This window comes from Scyliorhinus torazame, chromosome 1 (genome assembly GCF_047496885.1).
Source record: "Scyliorhinus torazame isolate Kashiwa2021f chromosome 1, sScyTor2.1, whole genome shotgun sequence".
In the NCBI taxonomy this organism is placed as follows: domain Eukaryota; kingdom Metazoa; phylum Chordata; class Chondrichthyes; order Carcharhiniformes; family Scyliorhinidae; genus Scyliorhinus; species Scyliorhinus torazame.
The window spans coordinates 53645771-53669044 of record NC_092707.1 but is presented as its reverse complement, the minus strand read 5'-3'; the positions used below and the strand labels follow the sequence as shown (position 1 = coordinate 53669044).

Here is a 23274-nt window from a genome sequence, read left to right as displayed (position 1 = left end):
GGAGAAAAGACAACAACATGAAATCAACAGCATAATCACAAAGGAATAAAGTCCAGGATTATTGATGAACTGCAGGATAATAACAACATCTATGCCGCTTGGAAAGGCCAAGGCCTTGACAGGATCGTCGAACAGCAGCATCGCAGACAGAGGAGCACAAAACCCACGGTCGGGGATTCCACCTGGCCCAGGCCTTGGAAATTGGATACAATGTGCTCCGTCAAACTTTCTCTCAAGGATACTTCGGAATTCATCAAAGTGAGCACCAGAAACCTGCACCACCGAGCCAAGATCGTCCTCCAGGACATCACCTGCAATGGCAGTCATCATCCAGATTCATACAGCACCATCGAGGTGTGTCCTGCTCACCAGCAAAACCGCCACTACAAGCTGTGCCCCAACCCCAGCCATCTCTGACTGCCCCAATCAAACAAAGATTGTCTCTGATTCAACTTGGCCCTATACCACCAAACTTCGACCACAATCATCCAGGGACATGAAATGGTACATATCTCAAAACAAAATTATGGAATGTGCATTAGGATAAAATAAAGGATTTAAAGATGAGTGGAGCCAGAGCTTGCGAAGACGCAGCCGCTCCAGTTTTCAACTTTTTAACCTACTCCCTCATCCCCTAGTTGTTCGCAAAATCCGGCTGCTCATGTCGGCGTGATCTCCCGGTCCTGCCACGGATTTCCCGGTGGCAAGGGGTGGGAACCCCGGAGACAACGGCGGGACCAGAAGATTGCACTGCTGGCCAATGGCGGGCCGCCTTCCACCTCTGTGAAACACGCGGCGGGTTGCACAGTAAATCCCACCCATCATGTCCAGTGTGGACATCTTGACCAATAGTTCTATGTAACAATGCAGGGTTTTGGATCAAGTTTCAACTTATATTTACTCCTCTATAGATTTCAAAATTTACCCCAAACAACTAACTGTATGTATTTCTGTCACAGTTCCTTTGTTTGATTAACCTTCTCCCAGACCGGTGATCTACAGTAAATGTCCACAGTTAAAGTCACGTTTCGCATCCCAATTTCACCATTTTGCATCTTGATCCAGCAGGCCCATGTATTTTCAAGTTCTTTTTTGCATAAAAATCTATACAGCCCATACCTGCACCCACAGTTTTCTTTTTTATTTCTAACAAAAGAATCCAACTAGCGTCATTTGCCATGTTTCTGATATCCAGCAGGGACATCCTGATATCCTATTTTATACCTAACAACTCTAGAATTCATGTGCAGAACATTAAGGCATATATTTCCCCAAGCCCCACAATGATTAGTTTATTTATTTGCCATTATTTTGTTAACTTTTTGTATTGCTGTTTCCATATATTTACCTGCTGCTGTGTCAGTGGTTGTACATGAATTGCAATCTTTTCTGCCTTCAGCAGTCTTTTTTTTTTCGTCTGTTGTAATTGCCCTCCTGTAATTATCAGTACAAGTACATTGCTTTATCTACTCCCATAACAATGACATGGATGAGAATCTGATTAAGGTGAAGTCTGTACAGCTTCCACTTGCCCGGAAACGTATTTCAATACTCTTTCACTTCCACCTCATGTGCACCTCCTCTATTTCTGTTGCCCATGTCGTTTAGTTCTCTCACATTCTACATTTCCTGTTCTTTTGAATCATCCGTCACTTCCTTCTTGCATTTCTCATTCCCTTTAAACTCTCTGCCTTCACTTCGCACTCTCCTCTTTCATCTCTCATCAGACTAGGAAGAACTCGGATTTGGCAAGCCAGCAAGGACTTGATTGATCTGCGCAGGTGGGCGGGCAGAGGGGCTGGGAATCACCTAGTCTGGACATGCAGGTAGAGCAAGAAACATTTGGGATAAGCAGGAATCATTTGGGGTGGACAAACCTTGAAGTACTCAGCCTCAACAGCTGCGCAAAAGTACTCAAGCGTGGGAGGAGGGGTGGGATGTGGGCAAGTGACTGGATTGGGAGCCATTGGGAAGGTGGGTCACAAACCAGGAATGGATAGGCAAGCAACTATTTGTTGGCGAAAGGCCTTGGCACAAAATGTTAACTCAGTTTGCCTCTCCGCAGCCTGACCTGCTGAGCGCCTCCATACTTTGATGAGGCATTTTAACATCAACCTGAAGCAAGAGGTGCTTGAGATTCCTTGAAAAGCAGAGATCCCTCCCGATAGCCTCATTCCTACCTTCCAAATCCACCCAAGATATTAAGCAGCATTCCACTGACATCTATGGAACTTTGTGGATGTAAAATTACCATTTCATTTGCCGACAACAGTCACTGCCATTCAAAAGTAATCAATTCCATGGCCCATAAATTCCTTGGAGTGGCAATCACCGGCAGATTGCCAATCCAGAGACTTACATTCACTGGAATGCTAACCAACCCCCCCCCCCCCCCCCCCCCCCCCCCCGCGCCCCCCCCCCCCCTTGCCCCGGCCCCTCCCCCCCCCCCCCCCCCCCCCCCGCCCCACCCCCGATGTTGTCCGATCCTCCTCATTCAGGTCGGGTGAGATAGGAACAGCTAAGCAGCTCCGCGGCTCCAGCAGTGAGGTATAAATGGAGACAGCAAAGGAGAACACAACCCCTTTTTATGGTCGGACTAGGGGGAGGTCGGTCTTGGTCTTTAAAATAGTTACTCTGAAGTTAGAATTGCTTTTTTTCCATCTAACTCTTTCAGAGCAACTATCAGGGTAAAACTGGCAGAACCATCCAAAGTGAGCGATTTAAATCAGTTTGTCGGATGGTTCCCAGCTGAGCGCAACTGTCCAGGGGAAGTTAGCCCTTCTGGACAATTGCCGGGTAAATCCTTACATGGGAACCTCCAAGAGGGATTCCCCAGCCTCAATGGGCAAGCCCCCAAATGCAATGCTAGTGAGCCAGGAAGTTATGGGCCCATGCTTTGAGACATTTCTGAAGTTGAAATCAAAGCTTCTCACATAGTTTTCCATTGTGAACTGTATGCCCTTTAGTTCTTCCTTCCTCTTCCAATCTGCAAACCTTTAAAGCTTTTAATTTTATTTGTTGTTTCTCTGTTTGCTGTCTTGCATGAAAGACCCTAGGGGGTTAATTTATTTTAGTCCATTCCAGTGTCAGAATCCCAGGAAGTGAAAGAAAGTTTTCCAGGTTAATCGGATGGGGTAAAGACGACAGGGAAGCGACTGTTGTGGTCTAACCATGCTGTCTCTAGATTATTCTAACACATCACCTAGAGTGATCAGTTATGGAGAAGCACCGGGAAGAACAGGTTGTATTCTCCCACTTTCTTGAACATGAATGGCAGCGGAAAATAAACAATCGTGAACAAAAGCAACTTACCTCTTCCGCTGCATCCTTCTCCAGGTGTACTATTTTGTTTTCCCAGTAGATGCGTTGAGATTCTAGCTGACTGGTCAAGAGGTATGAATACTGTTTTAAAAAGTTTACAAAATTTATTAAATCATTTTTATAAACTGGTTCACACAGAACATGAAACATGCTTAAATTGCACTGCTGGATAAATGTAAACATAAATTTTCAAATAAAAAGTATATAAATACAGTTCCAATTTTTCAAATCAATATAGTATTTAAGCTCATTAAGTTTCTAATTCAGGGTATTTTCCTATGCTGAGGGATGTTGGCAGGTAGCTATTATTTTTGGATCCAAGCTTGCAGTGTAGCAGCAGGCTGAAATTTGCTAGCTTCTACAAATCACCTCTTAGTGCTGCACAGCCAACCAAGTACTTGTGAAGAGTAGACGTTGTAATTTGGGAAATGTGGCATTTGTGCACAGGGAACTCCCACAAACAGTAATGTAATACTGACCAGATCATCTTTTTTGGGGGGGATGTTTGGGGCTAAAATGGCACTTCTGACGGTACAGCACGCCCTCAGTACTGTACTAGATTATTCACCTTGATATTCATGCTCATGTTCTGGAGTGGCTTTAACCCAAACCTTCTGATTCAGGGATGAGGTGTCACCAATTGAACACAAGAGTGCCGACTCTTGTATAATAATAAAAGCAAAATACTGCAGATGCTGGAAATCTGAAATAAAAACCGAAGTGCTGGAAAAGCTCAGCCGGTCTGGCAGTATCTGTGGAGAGAAACAGAGTAAAAGTAGAGTTCTGAAGAATCATATCAATCTCAAAATATTAACTCTGTTGGCTTTATCCAGCATTTTCTGTTTTTATTTCAGATTTCCAGCATCCACAGTATTTTGCTTTATTGAGTTGTAAATTCACTACCAGATACAATATTTAACGCCAGTTCTCACAACGAATCAATTTTTGAAAAATGTTTTTATTTGAGTTTTCATTTATGACAGGTTAGTCTTTGCTTCATATCGTTCCATCTTACAATTGTGTCCCTCGTAACCGAGGTTATAAATAATTTACATCTCTTTGCTATACAAGTGGTCAAAATCTACATCAGTGTTATCAGGCATATATGGAGAACATTGAGAAAACAAATTTTAAAAACACATGGAATAAACTAATGAGATAAAACAAAAATACTACACCAAAAACAGCTGGTCTATTTACATTGCATTAATAAACGTATGTATAAATACAGACCGATGGCTTCCTTTTCTGAGTCCCTTTTACTTCTATGCATTTTTTGACACTACATACAGTTTACATTTTGTTCGTCACATCCGTGTGTAGACACCTGCACCCCTCGGTGTGTAGGGCGATTTCTTGTTTGTGGTGTGGGTGCTCCCTCTTGCCCCACCCCTATCTTGCCTCCCCCGCCCATCTCTAGTTGTTCCGCCCTCCCCCACCCTTGCTCCCCCCACGCTCCTAGTTGCTGGTCACGAACGGATCTTTGAAGAGGCTAGTGAATTGTTTCCACATATGGTGGAAGCCTTCATCTGATCACTTAATAGCAAATTTTATTTTTTCTAGCTTCCGCTAGGTCGGAGAGCCAGTCCGAGGTGCTGCTGCCAACCTCCATCCAAGTAGAAGTCTCCGTCGGGCAATCAGGGCGAATACCAGGGCATCACCTCCCTCCGCCTCCCTTCCCATAAAGAGCTCTGGATGCTCCCGTGCCCCGAAGACCGCCACTGAGGGGCATGGCTCCATCTTTTCCCCCACCACTCTGGACATGACTTTGAAGAAGGCGGTCCAGAACCCAGTGAGTTTGGGGCAGGAACAGGACATGCAAGTCTGGTTGGCCGGGCCCCCTGACACCACGAGAACGTATCTTCCACCTCTGGGAAGAACCCGCACATGCTAGTCCTGGTTAGGTGTGCCCGGTGCGCCACCTTTAGTTGCGTTAAGCTCAGCCCTGCACATGAGGAGATGGAGTTGACTTTGTGCAGAGCTTCGATCCAGAGTCCTTCCCCGATATCGATGCCCAGCTCCTCCTCCCATTTTTCTTGCATCAGTGGGGCCCGTTTCTAACAGTCGTCCATATATGTCGCCACATTTACCTCCTCCTAGCAAGACCGGTGCTAGTAGTTTGTCCAGTAGGATGTGTCCGGTTATCTGGGGGAACGTCGCGGTCTCCTTGCGGAGATAGTCTCGCACTTACAGGTACCGTAGCTCGTTCCCTTTCGGGAGCATCTCTGTTAGCTCCCCCAAGGTCGCTACTCTAGAGTTCACGTACATGGTACTCACCGTCAGTACCTCTCTGTCCTCTCTCTACGTTTTGAAGGTGACGTCTATTTTTGCAGGGATAAACTTATGGTTCCTGCAGATGGGACCACAGCAGACATGTCACTAAGTTTGTGAATGAGCTGGTTCCAGGTCCTTAATCTGTCTACTACCAACTCGAGTATTTGGTTGGGGGGGGCTGGGAGTGAGGTGTTGGCCAGTACCCAGAGAGATGTCCCCATACAGGAGGCCTCCTCCATCTACACTAGATCCAATTCTGGCTCTCCCAACCACCCCCATACACTCTCTTGAGTTCGCTGCCCAGTGGTAGAATAGGAGGTCCAGCAGAGCCAAGCCTTCGACGTATCGCCCTCTTTGTGGGGCGGTTTTTCGTATCCCAGCACTCGCCCAGACAAAGACCATGATCAGTTTAGCAACCCTGGTGAAGAAGGATTTGGGGATGAAGATCGGGAATGATTTCAATGGGAACAGGAATCTTGGCAGCATATTCATTTTTATCATCCGCACGTTCCCTGCCAGGGAGAGTAAGAGTGAGTCAAAGAACAAAGAGAACAAAGAACAAAGAAATGTACAGCACAGGAACAGGCCCTTCGGCCCTCCAAGCCAGCACCGGCCATGCTGCCCGACTAAACTACAATCTTCTACACTTCCTGGGTCCGTATCCCTCTATTCCCATCCTATTTATGTATTTGTCAAGATGCCCCTTAAATTTCACTATCGTCCTTGCTTCCACCACCTCCTCCGGCAGCGAGTTCCAGACACCCACTACACTCTGTGTAAAAAAACTTGCCTCGTACATCTACTCTAAACCTTGCCCCTCGCACCTTAAACCTATGCCCCCTAGTAATTGACCCCTCTACCCTGGGGAAAAGCCTGACTATCCACTCTGTCTATGCCCCTCATAATTTTGTAGACCTCTATCAGGTCGCCCCTCAACCTCCATCGTTCCAGTGAGAACAGAGTTTATTCAACCGCTCCTCATAGCTAATGCCCTCCAAAACAGGCAACATCTTGGTAAATCTCTTCTGCACCCTCTCTAACGCCTCCACATCCTTCTGGTAGTGTGGCGACCAGAATTGAACACTATACTCCAAGTGTGGCCTAACTAAGGTTCTATACAGCTGCAACATGACTTGCCAATTCTTATACTCAATGCCCCGGCCAATGAAGGCAAGCATGCCGTATGCCTTCTTGACTACCTTCTCCACCTCTGTTGCCCCTTTCAGTGGCCTGTGGACCTGTACACCTAGATTTCTCTGACTTTCAATATTCTTGAGGGTTCTACCATTCACTGTATATTCCCTACCTGCATTAGCCCTTCCAAAATGCATCACCTCACATTTGTCCGGATTAAACTCCATCTGCCATCTCTCCGCCCAAGTCTCCAAACAATCTAAATCCTGATGTATCCTCTGACAGTCCTCATCGCTATCCGCAATTCCCCCAACCTTTGTGTCGTCTGCAAACTTACTAATCAGACCAGTTACATTTTCCTCCAAATCATTTATATATACTACGAACAGCAAAGGTCCCAGCACTGATCCCTGCGGAACACCACTAGTCACAGCCCTCCAATTAGAAAAGCAACCTTCCATTGCTACTCTCTGCCTTCTATGACCTAGCCAGTTCTGTATCAACCTTGCCAGCTCACCTCTGATTCCATGTAACTTCACCTTTTGTACCAGTCTACCATGAGGGGCCTTGTCAAAGGCCTTACTGAAGTCCATATAGACAACATCCACTGACCTACCTGCATCAATCATCTTTGTGACCTCTTCGAAAAACTCTATCAAGTTAGTGAGACACGACCTCCCCTTCACAAAACCATGCTGCCTCTCACTGATAGGTCCATTTGCTTCCAAATGGGAGTAGATCCTGTCTCGAAGAATTTGTTCCAGTAATTTCCCTACCACTGACGCAAGGCTCACCGGCCTGTAGTTCCCTGGATTATCATTGCTACCCTTCTTAAATAGAGGAACAACATTGGCTATTCTCCAGTCCTCCGGGACATCACCTGAAGACAGTGAGGATCCAAAGATTTTTGTCAAGGCCTCAGCAATTTCCTCTTTAGCCTCTTTCAATATTCTGGGGTAGATCCCATCAGGCCCTGGGGACTTATCTACCTTAGTATTTTTCAAGACGCACAACACCTCGTCTTTTTGGACCTCAATGTGACCCAGGCTATCTACACACCCTTCTCCAGACTCAACATCCACCAATTCCTACTCTTTGGTGAATACTGCTGCAAAGTATTCATTTTGTACCTTGCCCTTTTCCTCTGGCTCCACACATAGATTCCCTTGCCTATCCTTCTGTGGGCCAATCCTTTCCCTGGCTACCCTCTTGCTTTTTATGTGTAAAAAGCCTTGGGATTTTCCTTAACCCTATTTGCCAATTACTTTTCGTGACCCCTTCTAGCCCTCCTGACTCCTTGCTTAAGTTCCTTCCTACTTTCCTTATATTCCACACAGGCTTCGTCTGTTCCCAGCCTTTTAGCCCTGACAAATGCCTCCTTTTTCTTTTTGATGAGGCCTACAATATCTCTCGTTATCCAAGGTTCCCAAAAATTGCCGTATTTATCCTTCTTCCTCACAGGAACATGCCGGTCCTGAATTCCTTTCGACTGACACTTGAAAGCCTCCCACATGTCAGATGTTGATTTACCCTCAAAACAGCCGCCCCCAATCTAGGTTCTTCAGTTCCCGTCTAATATTGTTAAAATTAGCCTTCCCCCAATTTAGCACATTCACCCTAGGACCACTCTTATCCTTGTCCACCAGCACTTTAAAACTTACTGAATTGGGGTCACGGTTCCCGAAATGCTCCCCGACTGAAACTTCTACCCCCTGGCCAGGCTCATTCCCCAATACCAGGTCCAGTACAGCCGCTTCCCTACTTGGACTGATTACATATTGTTTTAAGAAGCTCTCCTGGATGCTCCTTACAAACTCTGCCCCGTCTAAGCCCCGAGCACTAAGTGAGTCTCAGTCAATATTGGGGAAGTTAAAGTCTCCCATCGCAACAACCCTGTTGCTTTTACACCTTTCCAAAATCTGTCTACCTATCTGCTCCTCTATCTCCCGCTGGCTGTTGGGAGGCCTGTAGTAAACCCCCAACATTGTGACTGCACCCTTCTTATTCCGGATCTTTACCCATAAAGCCTCACTGCCCTCTGAGGTGTCCTCCCGTAGTACAGCTGTGATATTCTCCCGAACCAGTAGCGCAACTCCACCACCCCTTTTACATCCCCCTCTAACCCGCCTGAAACATCTCAATCCTGGAATGTTTAGCTGCCAATCCTGTCCTTCCTTCAACCAGGTCTCTGTAATGGCAACAACATCATAGTTCCAAGTACTAATCCAAGCTCTAAGTTCGTCTGCCTTACCCGTAATACTTCTTGCATTAAAACATATGTACTTCAGGCCACCAGACCCGTTGTGTTCAGCAACATCTCCCTGTCTGCTCTGCCTCAGAGCCATACCGGCCCTATTCCCTAGTTCTCCCTCAATGCTTTCACCTTCTATTGCTCCGGTGCCCACCCTCCTACCATACTAGTTTAATCCCTCCCGTGTGACACTAGCAAACCTCGCGGCCAGGAGTCCCATCTCCGTAGGTCCCTCTTTACCTCCTCCACCAGGCTGGGCAGGTTCCATTTATGGAGCCTGAACTTGGTTTGGGCCAGTTTGAACGGTAGGGTCCCCAGCTCTGTTCCTTTCTCTTGGGGGTTCACCGTTAAGATTTCACCCTTGCTCAGGTTCAATTTGTATCCCGAGAAAGCTCCAATCACCCTCAGGAGATCAGTTACGTTGCCCATGCTGGTCAAGAGGTTCGACACGTGGAAAAGCAGGTTATCTGCATTCAGCGAAACTCTGCTCCCTGCCTCCTCTCAATGCTTGTTCACCCCTTCGCTGATGGAAGAGCGATGGCGAGTGGCTCAACTGCCAGTGCAAACACCAGTGGGGACAACAGGTAACCCCTGCCTCCAGCCTCTCTGCAGCCCAAAACATTCAGAGCTGGTTGTGTTCGTCCTTAGTCGCGCCATGGGAGCCCTGTACTGAGGTTTCACCCACGAGGTGAACTCTGATCCAAACCCAAACCGATCAAGCACCTCCATGAGGCATCTACATTCTATTCGATCGAGGGCTTTCTCAACGTCCAGGGAGACGATCACTTCTGATGTCCCCTCCCCGGGTAGGATCATAATCACGTTCAGCAGATGCCTGCTATTCACCGTTAGCTGTCTGCCCTTGACAAACCCGGTCTGATCTTCCGCGATCACTTCTGGCAAGCAGCTCTCCAGTTGCCTAGCCAGAGCTTTCACCAGGACTTTGGCGTCAGTGCTCAGGAGTGAGATGGGTCTGTCTGAAGGCTTCAATTGACAAGCTGCTAGAGACCCAGACGGCCCAAGGGGTGGCGATCCGGGAGGTCCGGCAAAAGGTCACGGAGAATGAGGACGAGGTCCTAGGCCTGGCGGTGAAGGTGGAGGTGCTCCATAAGAAATGGCAGGCGACGTTCGAGGATATGGAGAATCGGTCGAGGCGAATGGTGGAGTGGACTAGATGGGCCGAATGGCCTTACTTCCGCTCCTATGTCTTATGGTCACCCCCCCCCCCCCCCCCCCCCATCGACAGCAAATCATTGAAATCTCCCACAGGTGTGGGGGTCAGTGCAGCCGTGAACTTCTTGTAGAAGTCCACAGGGAACCTGTCCAGTCCCAGTGCCTTCCCTGACTGCATGGAATTAATACATTCCACGATCTCTTCTGCTCCTAGGGGTGCTTCCAGTCCCTGCATCCCTTCCTCCCCAACGACTGGTTTGCCCAGCCTGCTGAGGAATTGTTTCATCTTCTAGTCACCATCCGGCATCGGGGGGCTCAGGTGTACAGTCCCCGGTAAAAGTTTGCAACTGCCCCCTTGATTTCGTCCGAGGCCGTGACTATCCTACCACTCTCATCTCTTACCTGTGCTAGCTCTCTTGAAGCAGCCTGCTTCCTTAGCTGGTGTGCCAGTAAGCTGCTGGTCTTGTCTCCATCCTAATAGAAAGTCCCCGGTAGCTGGCGGAGCTAGTTCACTGCTTTCCCAGTGGAAAGCAGGTCAAATTCAACCTGTAGCTTCTTCCTCTCCGCTAACATCTTCACGGTTGGGGCCGTGGAATACCGCCTATCCACTTCCAATATAGAGTCGATCAGCCGTTGCTTAGACGGCCTTTGCATTCCTATCTCTAAGCACTCTATACGCTATTATTTCCCCCCTGATCACCACCTTAAGTGCCTCCCAGAACGTGGAGGGTGAGATCTCCCCGTTTTGGCTGGAGGATAAATATCCATTGATGGCTTGTGATATTCTTTCGCAAAAGTCCCCATCGGCAAGAAGGGCGGTGTCCAATCTCCATGGGGGGCATCGGGCCCGGCTCCAACCTCACATCCATGTAGCGTGGAGCGTGGTCTAAGGGTACGATCACGGAATATTCCACCCCTGCTACCACTGGAAGCACAGATTTCCCCAATATGAAGAAGTCTATTGTGAATAGGCTTTGTGTATGTGCAAGAATAAGTGGGAGGAGAACTGCCTCTCCTTTGGGTGGTTGAATCCACCTCTCCATGATGAAATGGTGGGAGTTCTAGGTCGTACATTTATGCCATTGATTTCTTTACGCATTTGGCGTTGTCCCCATTTGGGGTGTAGATATTTACAAGTACCACCTTGGCCCCTTCCAGGATCCTGATAATTATTACATATCATTCCCTCGGTCAGCCACCGCGATCATTGCTGCAAACACTACTTTTTGTTTAATAGTCTGGCCACCCCCCTCACCCTTGTGTCGAAGCACCCCTGATATGTCTGTCCAATTCAGCTTGTCCCGACCCTCAGTCAGTCCTTCTCTCTTAAATGTGTCTCCCTCGTAGGAAGACGACATCAACCCCCATGTTTTAAAATGGGCAAAGACTCAGGATCTCTTCACCGTCCCATTCAGTCCCCTCACGTTCCAGGTAACTATTCTGATGGGGCGTTTCTGTCTCTTCCCAACCCCTCACTCTCTGTGGAGTCAGCCATACTTACTCTTTGGATGTACCCCTGCATGGCGGGGTTTCCCTTCACTCATGGGTCCTCACCTTTCTCTCTCCAGCCATCGCCACATGTGACACATTGTAATCAGCATTCTACCCCCCCCCTCCTTTCCCAACCCCCCCCCCTCCTTTCCCAACCCCCCCCCCTCCTTTCCCAACCCCCCCCCCTCCTTTCCCAACCCCCCCCCTCCTTTCCCAACCCCCCCCCCCCTCCTTTCCCAACCCCCAACCCCCTCCTTTCCCAACCCCCCCCCCTCCTTTCCCCCCCCCCAAGCCATCCACCGCCCCCAGGCGCTCCTACTCTCCCAGGAGGTGCGTCGTAACCCCTCCTCCTTACTCCCGTGCACTACCTTGCTCGCTAGTGTGACGGCTCCCCACTAGAACCGGTTTCTATTGTAACCTCCCCATCGGATTCTCCCCTCCTCCATGTCCCCAAGAAGAGTAACCCCTTTCCCTCCTGGATCGTTAAAGTCCACATTAACTTCCAGTGGCGGCCGTGGTGTGATCGGTCACACACAAGGTGGCTCCTGCCTGGAGGCGTTGGTTTGGGAGTTAAAGTCCACATTGAGCCCATTGGCCCTCACTGCTTCCTCCAAAGCGTGTTCCTTCGGACAAACCAATTTGTGTCCTCCGGCGAGTTAAAATAGTTTCCTTGCGTCGGTACGTGACCCATAGTCTGGCCGGTTACAGCATACCAAACTGTACCTTAGTCTTAAACAGCACAATTTTGGCCCCATTAAATTTTGGCCGGCACTTTGATGTCCTGGTACAAGCAATGGTGTGCGCTTCCCACTTGCACCTGCATGTTCTTCGTCCACCTTAGGATCTGCTCTTTAACCTGGAATCTGTGGAACCTCACAATCATTGCCCAAGATGTTTCCCCCAACTTGGGTCTCTATCGCAGCGGCCAGTGTGCCCGATCTACCTCCAGGGGCTTGACGAAGCCATCCTCACTGACCAGCTTTCTGAGCATCGGTACCACGAACTCTGTCAGGTTCCTGCCCTCCGTGCCCTCCAGTAACCCAACGATCCACAGATTCTGCTGGCGGGACCTGTTTTCTTGATCATCAACCTATCCCTTCAGTGCCTTCTAGGTCATGACCAACCTTGCCACCTTGGCTTTGAGCAAGGTGATCCACTTCCCCTGGTTCACGACTGCCTTTTCTAGGTCCCGCAACGTTGCCTCTTGGGCCCCCAGTCTCTGCTCCGCTCTATCCATTCCCTCCTTTATGGGTACCAATGCAGCCTCTATTGCTGACCCCACAGCTGCCATGAGGTCCTGCTTCTTCGCCTCGCTGTGCTTCTGCAGTTCTGTTGTGATGAACTCCATCAGCTTCTCCATCATCGCCTGGGTTGGCATGGCGATCCCACAGAGTCCGCCATGCTTGGTTCTGGGCCACCAAGCAAGTCTTGTTGTTCAGGGGTCAAGGTTTTCCTCTCCCTGCTCTTACTGGTTTTGCGGCCTGATTGCTGGCTCGTTGGCATCCTGGTTGATTAAGCTTTTGACAAGTTGCCGCATAGGAGTCTGTTAAATACGTTAAGAGCCCATGGTGTTACGGGTAAGATCCTGGCATGGATAGAGGATTGGTTGACTGGCAGAAGGCAGGGAGTGGGGATAAAGTGTCTTTTTTAGGGCGGCAGCTGGTGACTAGTTGTGTCCCTAAGGGGTCGGTGCTGGGACCACAACCTTTCACAATATACATTAATGATCTGGAAGAAAGAACTGAAGGCACTGTTGCTAAGTTTGTAGATGATACAAAGATCTGTAGAGGGACAGGTAGTATTGAGGAAGCAAGGGGGCTGCAGAAGGATTTGGCCAGGTTAGGAGAATGGCCAATGAAGTGGCAGATGGAATACAATGTGGGAAAGTGTGAGGTTATGCACTTTGGAAGGAGGGATGGAGGCATAGACTATTTTCTAAATGGGGAATTGCTTAAGAAATCAAAAGCAAAAAGGGATTTGGGAGTCCTTGTTCACGATTCTCTTAAGGTTAACATGCAGGTCCAGTCGGCAGTTAGGAAGGCAAATGCAATGTTAGCATTCATGTTGAGAGGGCTAGAATACAACATCAGGGATGTATTTCTGAGGCTGTATAAGGCTTTGGTCAGACACCATTTGGATTATTCTGAGCAGTTTTGGGCCCCGTATTTAAGGAAGGATGTGCTGGTCTTGTTAAGGGTCCAGAGTAGGTTCACAAGGATGATTCCTGGAATGAAGAGGTTGTCATATGAGGAACGGTTGAGGACTCTGGGTCTGTACTCGTTCGAGTTTAGAAGGATGAGGGGGGGATCTTATTAAAACTTACAGGGTTCTGCGAGGCCTGGATAGAGTGGACGTGGAGAGGATGTTTCCACTTGTAGGAAAAACTAGAAACAGAGGACACAATCTAAAACTAAAGGGACTATCCTTTAAAACAGAGAGGAGGAGGAATTTCTTCAGGCAGAGGGTGGTGACTCTGTGGAACTCTTTGCCGCAGAATGCTGCGGAGGCCAAATCACTGAGTGTCTTTATGACAGAGGTAGATAGAGACATCCGGTGACAGCCATGGAGGAGTAGGTCGCACATTTGATAGCTCCCACCTGTGACGGACCTTTGGACCTTTTTCCCCTGTTTTTTTCCGGATTTTATAGGATAAATCGGTGAAGAGTGAGACAGTGAGGTGTAATCCCCCTCCAGTGTATGGAGAATTGGACCACAAGTGGCCGTGTGAGAAGACAAAGTCCAATAAGGAAGACGCGAGCAGAGCTGGCAACGCGGGAAAGCATGGCGGAGAGCAAGGGCCGCGGGGAAGACGGCACAGGGGTCGACGGAGCAGCTGGTGAAGTTTTTTGAAGATTGCTTCGCCAAGCTGAAGACAGACACGCTGGACCTGATTAAGGCTTCGATTGACCAAGTGGTGCAGAATCAAGAGACCCATGGAAGAGCGATCCAGGAGGTGGAGAAAAAGGTGTCCGAGCACGAGGTATACATAACCATGCTGGAGACCAAGGTGGAGCTGATGAATGACCGCCAGAAAAGAATACAGGAGAAGCTGGAGGGCCTGGAGAACAGGTCCAGGAGGCAGAATCTTAGAATTGTCAGCCTCCCTGAAGGTAGTGAGGGATCGGATGCAAGGGCTTATATGACGAACATGTTGGAGAAGCTGATGGAACTGAGGCGTCCCCTCGGCCTCTGGAAGTGGATAGAGCGTACAGAGCCCTCGCGAAGAAGCCTCGAGCGAACGAGCCGCCGAGGGCCATGGTGGCATGCTTTCACCGATTCCTGGACAAGGAACACGCTCTGCGGTGGGCCAAGAAAGAATGGAACAGCAAGTGGGAGAATGGTGAGCTGCGTATTTATCAGGACCTGGGCGCGGATTTGGCCAAGAGGCGAGCTGGGTTTAATCAGGCAAAAACGGCACTCTTTAAGAAGGGGGTGAAGTTCGGGATGTTGTACCCAGCCCGTCTGTGGGTCACACATGGGGAACGGGACATCTACAAAGTATGGACTTTTATTAAAGAAAAAAGACTGGAAGTGAACTAAAAGACACTGAAGCCTTGGAGAGTACTGTGGTGGCGATTTGTTGCGCTGGGCTGTATAAGTATAAGTAGTGTTGTGTAATAAGGGACTGTTTGGATGGCTAAAGTTAACTTTGTCTTGCAGGGAGCTGGTTAGTGGTGGGGTGGTCTTTGGGGCTGGTTTTGTTTTTGTGTTTTTTTTCTAAAGTGGCTGTTTCTTCATTATTTTTTCCTGATGTTTGTTTACTGGAGAATGCGATGCTTTGAATATGTTTCAAAGGGGGGGGGGGTGGTGAGAAGAGGAGTAAGGGGGGGGAAAGAGAAGAGAGCTGCTTTGCTGACAGGGGAGGAACTGTTACTAGGGGACAAATGGGAGGTCGGTAACAGCGAATGGGGGGCTCGAGGAGGCGGAGGGCGCAAGCTGGATGCTGGCCTAAAAAGGGTGATGGCTAGTCGGCGGGGGGGGGGGTTATCAGGCTGATTACATGGAACGTCAGAGGACTGAATGGACAAGTCAAGAGGGCTCGCGTGTTTGCGCATTTGATGGGGCTGAAGGCATACGTGGCAATGCTACAAGAGATCGGAAGGTTATAAACCAGACGAGATTGAGAAAGGGGTGGGTTGGCCAAGTATTCCACTCAGGGCTGGACTCAAAGACCAGGGGGGTAGCGATCTTGATCAACAAACGAGTGGCATTCGAGGCAGGGAGAATCGTGTCAGACAAGGGGGGTAGGTACATAATGGTGAGTGGGAAGCTGGAGGGGGTGCGGGTGGTACTCATGAACATATATGCTCAGAATTGGGACGATGTGGAATTTATGAGGCGGGTATTAGGTAAGATCCCAGACTTAAGAGTCACATAACCAGATTATGGGAGGAGATTTTAACAGTCATTGATCCGGAATTGGACCGCTCAAAATCCAGGACAAGGAGGAGGCTGGCCGCAAAGGAATTGAAGGGGTTTATGGAACAGATGGGGGGAGTAGACCAATGGAGGTTTGCATGGCCAAGGGCGAAGTAGTTTTCTTTTTTTCTCCCATGTCCACAAGGTATATTCTCACATTGACTTTTTTGTTCTGAGCAGGGCACTAATACCGGGGGTGGTGGATACTGAGTACTCGACAATCGCAGTGTCGGATCATGTCCCGCAATGGGTGGATCTACGAGTTAGTGTGGCGAGAGGGTAATGCCCGCTGTGGAGACTGGATGTGGGGTTGCTAGCGGACAAAGCGATCTTGGGCGGGCTAACAAGTCCATCCAGAACTATCTGGAAACAAATGATACGGGGGAGGTCTCTGCAGCAACAGTTTGGGAAGCTTTGAAGGCAGTGGTCAGAGGGGAATTAATCTTGATATGGGCCCACAGAAAAAAGGCGGAACGGGCTGAGAGGGAGATAGGTTAGTGGAGGAGGTGCTCTAGGTGGACAGGAGATACTCGGAAGCCCTGGACGCAGGGCTACTGAGGGAGCAGCGGAGGTTACAGGCGGAGTTTGAGCTGTTGACTGCAGGGTATATAAGGTGATTTGGGGCTTTGTGTGGGCAGGTAAAACCCCGCGAGTGAAGAAAGTGTTGCTGGAGCGCAGTCGGGGGGAGGGTGGGCTGGCGCTGCCGAACATCTGCAACTACTACTGGGCGGCTAATATAGCCATGATTAGGAAGTGGGTGGTGGGGGAGGGGTCGGTGTGGGAGCGGATGGAGGCAGGGTCATGTAAAGACACAAGTTTGGGAGCACTGATAACGGTACCTCTTCCGTTCTCACCGGCCCGATGCTCCACAAGTCCGGTGGTGGCGGCGGCTCTGAGAATCTGGGGGCAGTGGAGGAGATATAAGAGAGTGAAGGGAGCATCGGTTTGGATCCCGATTTATAATAACCATCGGTTTGTACCGGGTAGGCTGGATGGTGGGTTCCGGAGATGGCAAAGGGCAGGAATTAGAAGGATGGGGGATCTATTTATAGACGGGAGCTTCCCCAGCTTGAAAGCCTTGGAGGATAAATTTGAATTGCCAGCAGGGAATGGGTTTAGGTATTTGCAGGTGTGAGACTTCCTGAGAAAGCTGGTTCCGGCCTTTCCGCTGCTGGCGCCAATGGGAGTTACAGGATAGAGTAGTCTCCAGTACATGGGTGGGAGAGGGAAAGGTATCGGATATTTACCAGGAGTTTTCGGAGGCTGAGGAAACTCCGGTGGAGGAGCTTAAGGGCAAATGGGAGGGCGGGCTAGGAGAGATAGAGGCGGGTCTGTGGGCAGTTGCCCTAAGAAGGGTTAATACATCCTCATCATGTGCCAGGCTTAGCCTGATACAATTTAAGTTAGTCCACCGGGCACACATGACAGTGGCTAGGATGAGCAAGTTTTTCGGGGTAGGGTTCAGGTGTGCGAGGTGCGCGGGAAGCCCAGCAAATCATGTCCACATGTTTTGGGCATGCCAGAAGCTTAGAGGGTTTTGGCAGGGTTTTGCTAAGGCAATGTCCACAGTACTAAAAACACGAGTGGTGCCGAGTCCGGAGGTAGCGATCTTTGGAGTGTCGGAAGATCTGGGAGTTCAGGGGGCGAAAGAGGCGGACGTCTTGGCCTTTGCCGCCCTGGTAACCCGGAGACGGATCTTGTTAATGTGAAGGGACTTGAAGCCGTCGAGTGTAGAGAACTGGGTTAGTGACATGGCTGGGTTTCTCAGTCTCGAGAAAAGTTTGCCTTCAGAGGGTCAATGTTAGGGTTCTCCCGGAGGTGGCAGCCATTCCGTCGACTTTCTCGGGGAAAATTAAAATGTCAGCAGATGAAGTATTCGGGGGGGGGGGGGGGGGGGGGGGGGTGTAAGAGGGCCGGATTGTTGTTTTATGGTTGGGGTGTGTGAAGATTGGGATGGGGGTGGAAATGTTTATTATACCATGTTTATGTCATTGTTATTATTATAAAAACTTTTAAATACCTTAATAAAATATTTTTTTTACAAAAGACAGAGATAGATAGGTTCTTGATTAATAAGGGGGTCAGGGGTTATGGGGAGAAGCCAGGAGAATGGGGATGAGGAAAATATCAGCCATGATTGAATGGCGGAGCAGACTCGATGGGCCGAGTGGCCGAATTCTGCTCCTATGTCTTATGGATGGGGGGTTAAGTTTGGGAACATCTTGCACTTTTGGTGCCCTTTTGATTGGGTTAGAAGGTCTAATCAGAAGTCTGTAGGAGAGAGACACTTTTCGTGCGACCGCTCAGCTCATGGCCACCACCTGAAGTACTCACAACCAATCGGTGTGTGAGATACTGAACTGTACAAACTGCCAAGTTCCCAGATTTAATTGATGGCCTGTACAGAAGGAGCCCATATCAAAAGTAGTACTTTTGAGTCCTGTATTTGGCCTCAAATGACACAGAGAGATTTGGAAAAAGGTAAGATCCTTGCCCTGATCACTATGCAGTAACATTTGTAAGCTTACGTAGGCATAAGCCGAAAATAGGATTAGACACAACTGCGATGTCTCTCCCTTCTTCCAATACTAATTCATCATTCACTAATTCAGGTTCAGACAAGAAGATCACTAAAGGTTCCAAACTGCGAGCTACTGTTTACTCTGGATCAAGAATTGTCTGTTTCATAAGAAAATGGGTTAAGGGAAGGAGACAAAAAAACATATGCATTCTATTTTTTAAATTTAATTCCAATTAGCCAAGACACTTCTTTTTATTGTACAGATAATTCTTAGGTAAGCAGTTGAGAATGAACGCATTATCAATTTGACACGGTTGGTGGAACAGATGGAGGAGGACTTCAAGCGATGGGATGGGATATGCTGTCACTCTCCCTGGCGGGTAGGGTGCAGTCGGTCAAGATGACAGTCCTCCCGAGGTTCCTGTTTGTGTTCCAGTGCCTGCCCATCCTAATCCCCAAGGCTTTTTTTAAACGGGTAAGCAGGAGTATTATGGGATTCGTATGGGCGAATAAGACCCCGAGGGTGAAGAGGGTGTTTTTGGAGCGTAGCAGGGACAGAGGGGGGCTGGCGCTGCCGAATCTATGTGGCTATTATTGGGCAGCCAATGTGGCGATGATCTGTAAGTGGGTAATGGAGGGAGAGGGGGAGGCGTGGAAGAGGCTAGAGGTGCTGTCTTGTGTGGGTATGAGTCTGGGGGCGCTGGTGACGGCACTGTTGCCACTTCCGCCAAGGTACACCACGAGTCTGGTGTTGCCGGCAACTCTGAAGATCTGGGGGCAGTGGAGGCGACATAGGGGCGAGGTGGGGGCCTCGGTCTGGTCCCTGATACGAGAGAATCACAGGTTCGCTCCGGGTAGGATGGATGGGGGGGTTTCTGGGCTGGCAGCGGGCTGGGATTAAAAGAATGGGGGACCTATTCATCGATGGGACTTTTGCGAGCCTAGGGTCACTAGAGGAGAAATTTGGGTTACCACCCGGGAATGCTTTTAGGTACATGCAAGTGTGGGCGTTTGTGAGACGGCATGCGAGGGAATTTCCAGGAGGGGGGCGACTAAAAAAGTGGCGGTGAAACCAAAGAAAGTGCGAAAATGGAGGCAGGCGGGGACCAGGCAGCGTGGATGCAGTGGGCGCAGGAGCAGGAGGTTATCCAGCGCTGCTTCAGGGAGCTCAAAGCGGACCTGCTGGAGCCGATGAAGGTTTCTATTGATAAGCTGTTGGAGACACAGACGGCCCAGGGGGTGGCGATCCGCGAGGTCCAACAAAAGATCTCAAATAACGAAGACGAGATCTTGGGCCTAGAAGTAAAGGTGGAGGCGCACGAGGCGCTCCACAAGAAATGGCAGGAACGGTTCGAGGAGATGGAGAATCAGTTGAGGCGGAAGATTCTGCGGATCCTGGGCCTCCTGGAGGGGCTGGAAGGGTCGGACGTGGGGGCCTATGTGGTCACCATGTTAAACTCTCTGATGGGAGCAGGGTCCTTCCAGGGGCCCCTGGAGCTGGAAGGGGCCCATAGAGTGCTGGCGAGGAGGCCCAAGGCTAATGAGCCGCCACGGACGGTGTTGGTGCGGTTTCATCGGTTCGCTGATCGGGAGTGCGTGCTCAGGTGGGCCAAGAAAGAGAGGAGCAGCAGGTAGGAGAATACGGAGGTCCGAGTATATCAGGACTGGAGCGCGGAGGTGGCGAAGAAGAGGGCCGGGTACAACCGAGCGAAGGCAGTGCTGCACAGGAAGGGGGTGAAGTTTGGCATGTTGCAGCCGGCGCGTCTGTGGGTCACCTACAAGGACCGGCACCATTATTGAGAGTCCCCGGAGGCGTGGGCCATTGTTCAGGCCGAGAAGCTGGACACAAACTGAGGATCGGGATGGGTGGTCGGACGTGGGGATGGTCGGGGATTGTTGTTGTTGTGTTACATTTTGAGGGGGGGTTCTTTGTTCTTGTTTAGTTTTGGTTCGGTGTGGGTGGTTAGGGTGGGTTGGGCACTATTTTGGTTGGGTCTGTCGGGTGGGCTCTTGGAGGGGGGCAAGTAAACGGAGTAGGGGGTGGATGGCCGGTAGGGGAGATGGGCCCCACGGGGGAGGGGGAGGCCCGAGTCGCGGGTGAGGGGACCGGGCCTGTAAAAGGAGCTGCGACAGAGGAGGCAGGGCCGGGCAGGTGGAAAGCATGGGCTTTTTCCCGCCCTGAAGGCTGGAGGGGGCGGGGCCGGGGCCGGGAAGCTCGGGTTTTTTCCCCCGGCTTGGGACGGAAGGGGGAGGCGGAGAACCTGCTGGTGGGTAATGGAGGGGGAGGGGAAGTCCCACAATGGGAGGAGTCGAAGGAGAGGCGGGTGCGGCCGGGGTCAGCAGGAGTCAGCTGACTTGCGGAAGTGCAATGGGGGGAAGCAATGCAGCTAGGAGGGGTCCTAGCTGGGGGGGCTGGGGAGAAACCGGGTTGCTGCTGGTATGGTCAAGGGGGAGCTGGAGCGAGTAGAGGGGGTTGGGATGGGGGTCTGCCGCCGTGGGGAACAGGCCGGGCGTGGGGCACGGGCGCGTGGCTGGCCGAGGAGGGGTTATGGCTAGTCGGCGGGGAAGTGGGGCGGGTAGCCCCCTGATCCGACTGATAACCTGCAACATAATGGGGCTGAACGGGCCGGTTAAGCGGGCCCGGGTGTTCGCACACCTGAAGGGGCTGAAGGCGGATGTGGTCATGTTCCAGGAGACACACCAGAAGGTGGCAGACCAGGTAAGATTGAGGAAGGGGTGGGTAGGCCAGGTGATTCATTCGGGGCTGGATGCCAAAAATCGGGGGTGGCGATCTTGGTGGGAAAGAGGGTGTCGTTCGAGGTGTCGAACATTGTGACAGAGATAATGGCGGCAGGGACGTAATGGTAAGTGGTAAGCTGCAAGGGGAAAGGGTGGTGCTGGTCAATGTGTACGCCCCGACCTGGGGGGGGGGGGGGTGACTTTAACACAATGTTGGATCCGGCATTGGATCGCTCCAGGTCTAGGACGGGTAGGAGGCCGGCGGTGGCTAAAGTGCTGAGGGGGTTTATGGACCAGATGGGAGGGGTGGACCCTTGGAGATTAGCAAGGCCGGGGGCTAGGGAATTTTCATTCTTCTCGCCCGTTCATAAGGCCTATTCCCGGATCGACTTTTTTGTTATGAGCTGGGCGCTGATTGCGAGAGTAGAGGATACCGCGTACTCGGCGATAGCCATTTCGGATCACGCCCCGTATTGGGTAGACCTGGAGCTGGGGGAGGAGAGGGACTAGCGCCTGTTGTGGCGCTTGGACGTGGGGCTGTTGGCGGACGAGGAGGTGAGCGAGCGGGTCCGAAGAAGCATAGAGAGATACCTGGAGGCCATCGATAACGGGGAGGTCAGAGTGGGGATGGTCTGGGAGGCGCTGAAGGCTAGGGGAGAGCTGATCTCCATTAGGGCCCACAAGGAGAGGAGAGAACAGAGGGAGAGGCTGGTGGGGAAGATGGTGAGGGTAGACAGGAGGTATGCGGAGGTGCCGGAGTAGGGACTGTTGAGGGAGAGGCGTAGCCTCCAGGCCAAATTCGACCTGTTGACCACCAGGAAGGCGGAGGCGCAGTGGAGGAAGGCCCAGGGGGCGATTTATGAATATGGGGAAAAGGCAAGTCGGATGCTGGCGCATCAGCTTCGGAAGCGGGACGCAGCTAGGGAGATTCGGGGAGTTAAGGATTTGGGGGGGGGGGGGGGGGGGGGAGCGTGGTACTGAGTGGGGTTGGCATCAATGGGGTCTTCAGGAACTTTCATGAGGAACTGTATCGGTCCGAGCCCCCACTGGAGGAGGGAGGGGTGGGCCGCTTTCTGGACCAACTGAAGTTCCCGAAGGTGGAGGAGGGACTGGTGGCGGGATTAGGGGCCCCGATTGGGCTGGAGGAGCTGGCCAAAGGGATAGGGAGCATGCAGGCAGGGAAGGCACCGGGGCCGGACGGTTTCCCGGTCGAATTTTACAAAAAATATGTGGACCTGTTGGGCCCGTTGCTGGACTTTCAATGAGGCACGGGAAGGGGGGCGTTGCTCCCGACGATGTCACGGGCACTGATCTCCTTGATCCTGAAGCGGGACAAGGAACCCCTGCAGTGTGGGTCTTACAAACCGATTTAGTTGCTAAATGTAGATGCCAAGGTGCCGGCGAAGGTCTTAGCCGCGGGAATTGAGGATTGTGCGCTTCAGATCATCCACAAAGACCAGACGGGGTTCGTGAAGGGGAGACAGTTGAACACGAATGTGCGGAGGCTCCTGAACATTATTATGATGCCGGCGAGGGAGGGGGAGGCAGAGCTAGTGGCAGCGATGGACGCTGAGGAGGCCTTCGATAGGGCAGAGTGGGGGTACTTGTGGGAGGTGCTGAAGAGGTTCGGGTTTAGGGAGGGGTTCGTCAGGTGGGTTAGGCTGTTGTACGAGGTCGCGATGGCGAGTGTGGCCACGAACAAGAGGAGGTCTAAGTACTTTCGGTTGCATCGAGGGACGAGGCAGGGGTGTCCCCTGTCCCCCCTGCTCTTCGCACTGCCGATTGAACCCCTGGCTATGGCACTGAGGGAGTCGAGGAACTGGAGGGGGCTGGTGCGGGGTGGGGAGGAGCATAGGGTGTCGCTCTATGCGGACGACTTGTCCGCATAGAGCAACCCGGTGGCGGACCCGGTGGGGGGAATGCCGAAGGTAATGAGGATCCTCAGGGAGTT

At 50.9% G+C, this 23274-nt stretch overlaps 1 protein-coding gene across 2 annotated transcripts in view; it reads right to left on the bottom strand.

Moving 5' to 3' along the window:
* Window positions 1–23274, bottom strand: part of brap (BRCA1 associated protein) — an 83047-nt gene that overhangs the window by 10721 nt on the left and 49052 nt on the right. For both annotated transcript variants that reach the window (XM_072494388.1, XM_072494346.1), the window contains exon 10: window positions 3313–3402. In XM_072494388.1, coding sequence (XP_072350489.1) covers window positions 3313–3402 — 90 coding nt within the window. The remainder of the gene's footprint in view (window positions 1–3312; window positions 3403–23274) is intronic.